This window comes from Macaca thibetana, chromosome 19 (genome assembly GCF_024542745.1).
Source record: "Macaca thibetana thibetana isolate TM-01 chromosome 19, ASM2454274v1, whole genome shotgun sequence".
Taxonomy (NCBI): Eukaryota; Metazoa; Chordata; class Mammalia; order Primates; family Cercopithecidae; genus Macaca; species Macaca thibetana.
Genome location: NC_065596.1, coordinates 2847361 through 2852974, shown reverse-complemented (window position 1 = coordinate 2852974; position 5614 = coordinate 2847361). Strand labels below are relative to the sequence as shown.

Here is a 5614-nt window from a genome sequence, read left to right as displayed (position 1 = left end):
TACAGGTATGTGCCACCACACTCAGCAAATTTTTGTATTTTTAGTAGAGAAGGGGTTTCACCATGTTGGCCAGGCTGTTCTTGAACTCCTGACCTCAGGTGATCCACCTACCTTGGTCTCCCAAAGTGCTGGGTTTACAGGCGTGAGACATTTGCCCGTCCTAACATACAGTTTCATAAAATTATGCAGATATTTATGGTTCACCTGAAAATATTAAAAAGTAGATTGTGCAGTCTTTTATATGCCACGAAGATGACTTTGGCTGTCACTGTAAACTTCAAGGAAGATCACAAAAGGGAAAGTAGAATCCTTAGAGAATTAAAAAGCATAAGACAGAAGACGCCCTTATGTGAGAGTAAAATTTTTTAAAATCTCAGGCTTTCCTGAAACTATTTTTTTTGTAACATAGCTTCCCAAATTCTATTGCAAGGACTGCTTTCTCCTTAATCTTTGGACCTCTGATCTGTGTTGTCCATTGTGTTCATTCTCACCTACCTGGGGCTTTGGCCATCATCTCATGTCTCTTCATATTCCAGGGCTCTTTTCCTTGCTCCAGACAGGTGATTAAATCTGGCTTAGAGACAGCAATACCTGTTTTATTAAAAATAAATAACATGAATGTTGCTCATATTCTTCAAATAATGTCCCCAGTAAAGAGAACGTAATAGCCTATTCTAGCACATTAACCCCAAAATTCTAATTTATAAGAATAATTTCTAAATATTTAGAAAATGGGCCAGGCACAGTGGCTTATGCCTATAATCCCAGCACTTTGGGAGGCCGAGGAGAGTGGATCACTTGAGGTCAGAAGTTCAAGACCAGCCTGCCCAAAATGGTGAAACTCCGTCTCTACTAAAAATACAAAAATTAGTTAGGCTTGGTGGCACATGCCTGTAGTCCCAGCTATTCAGGAGGCTGAGGCTGGAGAATCTCTTGAACCAGTAAGGCAGAGGTTGCAGTGAGCCAAAATCATACCATTATACTCCAGCCTGGGCAACAGCAACACCCCTTCTCAAAATAATAACAATAATAATAATAATAATAATTTTCACTACCTAGTACCACTGAATCAAAAGCTGGTGGTGACAATTATATTTTAAGGTGTGGGCAACAATATTTTATGTCACTAAATTTTGAAATTATCACTAATATAGAGTAAAAAATACAGGTCTGCTCAGGAATGTGGAAAGTTCAGATCAAGGTAAACTTCAAGAAATTTATCTTGAAGAAATCCTTCTCTACACTGACAAATTCCCAAGATTTTCTTCAAAAACAGTGATGTGAAACTCATTTATGTAAAGCATCAGTTACCAAAAAACATTTTACCAAAAAAAAAAAAAAGAAAAAGAAACACTTAAAGTATCTTAGGAATTGTGTATTGAAGTTATTCTCACCCAGGAAGATCAGGTTTCTGTAGTTCTCTAACATCACATCCCTATATAAATTCTGCTGTGCAGTGTCCAGGAATTGCCACTCCTCCAGAGAAAATTCTATGGCCACATCCATGAATGTCAATGGTCCCTGAAAAACATACACACACACACACACACACACATTTACCAGGAGGCCAACGGCAGAATTTTTAATTTGACTCAAGGTGAAAAGAGAGACTTAAGAGAACAGGTTCTGACTTACAGGAGTGACTGAAATCATCCAATTAAATAATGCTTTTTTCTTTTTTTTTAAGGCAGAGTCTTGCACTGGAAGCAATGGTGCAATTTCGGCTCACTGAGACCTCTGCCTCCTGGGTTCAAGTGATTCTCCTTCCTCAGCCTCCCAAGTAGCTGGGATTATAGACACTTGCCACCACACCCAGTTAATTTTTGTATTTTTAGTAGAGACTGGGTTTCATCATATTGGCCAGGCTGGTCTCAAACCCCTGACCTCAGCTGATCCACCGGCCTCAGCCTCCCAAAGTGCTGGGATTACAGGCATGAGCCACTACACCCAGCTGAAAATAATTTTCAATGCAGAAATATTCTCTGATGTATTCTCTAACTCTGAAAAAACAGTGCAATAAGATCCACAACATCAGTTTATATATGATAATTTTCTGGATAATAAAGCATAAAATTAAGGACATGAGCACAGGCATATACATTTTTGAGTGCTATATTTCCATAATAGAGAATGAATTCTGTGTATTTTTGAGACTAAAAAAATATGTTGAGTTAGAAGCTATCTCTCAAATTTTAATGTGTACAATAAACTGGAGATCTTGTAATGGAGATTGTTTCTTCCAGATAATCTGGAATAAAGTCTGAGTTTCTGAATTTCTAACAAGCTCACCAGTAATGCCAATGATTTTGGCCTAAGAAGAATATTTCATCAAACATCCAGTATGTGGAAGAACCTGTGTTTTTCCCAGTTTTTCTGGACTATAAAGGAAGATGAAAGTATTCATTTTCCAAGAACAGATATATGCAAAGAAATCTAAAGAAAGAGAAGCAACTGCCAGATTAAATTTGATAGTTTACACAGATCAGCTACATAAAGATACTTAATAATGAGGAGATTCAAAAAAAAAAAAAAAATAGCTGGGTATGGTGGTGGTTGTCTGTAGTCCCAGCAACTTGGGAGGCTGAGGCAGGAGAATGGCTTGAACCTAGGAGGCAGAGGTTGCAGTGTGCCAAGATAGCACCACTGCATTCCAACCTGGGTGACAAAGTGAGACCCTGCCTCAAAAAAGAAAAATAATAAAATAACAAAGAAAAAATAATTAACTATATAGTAAAACAATCTGTCAGAGAGCTCTTATCCAAGTGAACATCAACAGCGTTAGGACAAATTTTTATGATGTGCTGATACACCCAGAAGAACACAGCATCACTGCTGAAATATTGTTCCCAAAAAGTATTGTTCCCAAAAAGTAAATTATAGGCTGGCTGGGCGTGGTGGCTCACACCTGTAATCCCAGCACATTGGGAGACCTAGGATGGGGGAGTACCTGAGGTCGGGAGTTTGAGACCAGACTGACCAACACGTAGAAACCCCATCTCCACTAAAAATACAAAAATCAGCAAGGCATGGTGGTGTATGCTTGTAATCTCAGCTACTTGGGAGGCTGAGGCAAGAAAAATCGCTTGAACCCGAAGGCGGAGGTTGCAGTGAGCCACAGCACATCAGCCTGGGCAATAGAGCAAGACTCTGTCTCAAAAAAAAAAAAAAAAAAAAAAAAAGTACACACACACACACACACACACACACAAAGTTAAGAATGCGAATTGGGGAGGAAAAGCTGGCGTCTGGAATTGTCAGAAGGTGCTGGTAATTTAGTATTTTACTTCAAGCCAGAGTTAGGCTGGAGAAAAGTAGGGCTGGGGGTACAATTGAGACCCTGCTTGAAAAACCTAAAAAGTGCAGGGCACAGCCAGACGCAGTGGCTCACACCCGTAATCCCAGCACTTTGGGAGGCCGAGGCGGGCGAATCACAAGGTCAAGAGTTCAAGACCAGCCTGGCCAGCATGGTGACAGTCCCATCTCTACTAAAAATACAAAAATTAGCTAGGCATGGTGGCATGTGCTTGTAGTCCCAGCTACTCGGGAGGCTGAGGCGGGAGAATCGCTTGAACCCGGCAGGCAGAGGTTGCAGTGAGCTGAGATTGGGCCAGGGCACTCCAGCCTGGGCGACAGAGTGAGACTTTGTCCCAAAAAAAAAAAAAAAAAAAAAGAAAGAAAAAGAAAAAGAAAAAAAGGAAAGAAAAGAAAAAATACGTAGGCCATCATCAGCCCTCTGCGGAGTGTGAAAATAGTTAAGTGACATGGAATTAACTATTCCATGAGGTGGAAATCTAGTCCCTGGATTCCTACTTTTTTAAAATATCTAACTCAAATGCATTTATTTATTTTTTTTATAAATTACTAAATTAGAGAAAATGAAATTCAGGCTTATCCAACTATAAACAGCCAATTAAGCTCTGATTACATAACCAGGAAATTTGTAGGCTAAGGTAGAAATTAGGACACTACGGAACAGTACCTAACTACTGAATTTGGGGTTTTTTTTTTCATCATGCACCGTATAAAAGTATTTTCTTCAAGCCGCTCTAATGGACCACAAACTACAACCATAGGGGTGCTCTATAATTTTTTAACAACTCTTTGATTAAATTCTTCAATATTTTTGCGACGACTCCCACAAATTTTTAAAAGGCTTCTCCCCTCACGATCCCACCGTGATCCCTGCGCAATCTGGGAGAAACGCCGCCCTGCGGGTGCAGAGCTGCCCAGAGAGCGCTCGAGACCAAGGAACAGTCACTACCCAAGGAAGAGACAGGACGCCCCAGTGGCCGGCTGTCCGCGCAACCGCCATCTTATGGCTGAAGGGGACTGAGGCTGAGCTGGTCAAAAACTCTGGGCGCAGATTGTGGAGCTGACTGCTGGGAGGCCTGAGTCCCGCTAGTCACTTCCCAACGGTTCTAACCAGCCCCTCCCCTCTCCCGGGAGGTCGGACCGGCACTCTCACCATTTGGAGGCTTCCAGGGGGTCCTGACGTCTTAGCTGCGGATCTCCCAACACTTGCAGGTCACTAGTCCACAGAGACCAGAAGTTCCCGCCACAGCAAGAGACAAAGCCCCCGCCAAATCCCGGAAGCCGCTCTGGCCGCTCTACCTGCGGGCCTGATTGGACGGCTCTTAGCCATTCATCCCTGATTGGATGACGTTTAAGTCCCCGCCTCCTCAGGCCCTGAGTGATAGAAGATATGATCAGATGCTGGGTTGAACGAAGAAAGAGTGACAGCTTGGGCTGAATGAAGGAAGAGTGACAGCTTAGGCTGCAGCCTTTTCAGGCAGGGCTTCCTCCCAGAGGTGAGCCAGGCCCACCCCAGAAGGTATTTGCCTTTAACTTTGTGTACAAGGTCATACGCATCTATAAACAATATACTATATGGCTATTAACGAAGGAAAAGTACATAATAACAATTTAAAACTTCGGCTTTTATGTTCTTCCGGACTTCTGGCGCTTTAAGGAAGCAGCCTAAGTTTTTTTGTGTTTGTTTGTTTTGTTTTGTTTTTTTGACACAGAATCTCGCTCTGTTGCCCAGGCTGGAGTGCAGTGGCACCCTGTCGGTTCACTGCAACCTCCCCATCCCAGGCTCAAGCGATTCTCCTGTCTCAGCCTCCCGAGTAGCTGGGATTACAGGCACCCACCACCACGCCCAGCTAATTTTTGTATTTTTATTAGAGACAGGGTTTCACCATGTTGGCCAGGCTGGTCTTGAACTCCTGACCTTAGCTGATCCACCTGCCGCAGCTTCCCAAAGTGCTAGGGTTACAGGCGTGAGCCACTGTGCCTGGCCATTACCAAACTTTAAAAAGAAAAAAGAAGTGTTCAAGACCATTTGAGCCCTTCCCTAAACTAGCACAGTCAGTTCACAGGTTTCTACTGCCTTGAGCAAATAAGGTCAGCCAGGGTTAGGCTTTGTAAAACAGATTCTGTATCTCAATGGGAACATCTGTAAAGGCATCTGGCAATGGGCGTGGATATAGAAGGGATGAAAAATTGCTACAATTTTTGCAATGAATATTATTCTGCCTTTTTTGCATGTGTGGTTTATACAACTCACTTACATCGAGAAATTTGTCCAAAGACCAACAGCTACTAAGTGGCTGGG

The 5614-nt window shown here is 42.4% G+C and overlaps 1 protein-coding gene across 1 annotated transcript; it reads right to left on the bottom strand.

The window, feature by feature from the left end:
* Positions 1-277: 277 nt before the first annotated feature.
* LOC126942381 (zinc finger protein 723-like) lies at positions 278-4564 on the bottom strand. The gene is made up of 3 exons (XM_050769886.1): positions 4466-4564; positions 1395-1521; positions 278-591 (listed from the first exon to the last, which is right to left on the bottom strand). Exons 1-3 carry the CDS (start codon positions 4466-4468, stop codon positions 488-490), a joined length of 234 nt encoding a protein of 77 aa, XP_050625843.1. The 5' UTR covers positions 4469-4564; the 3' UTR covers positions 278-487.
* Positions 4565-5614: the final 1050 nt, after the last annotated feature.

Coding starts and splice junctions, on each gene's coding strand:
- LOC126942381 (XM_050769886.1), bottom strand. Junction 592..1,394: donor CAGAAACCTGATCTTCCTGG/GTGAGAATAACT, acceptor TTAATAAAACAG/GTATTGCTGTCTCTAAGCCA.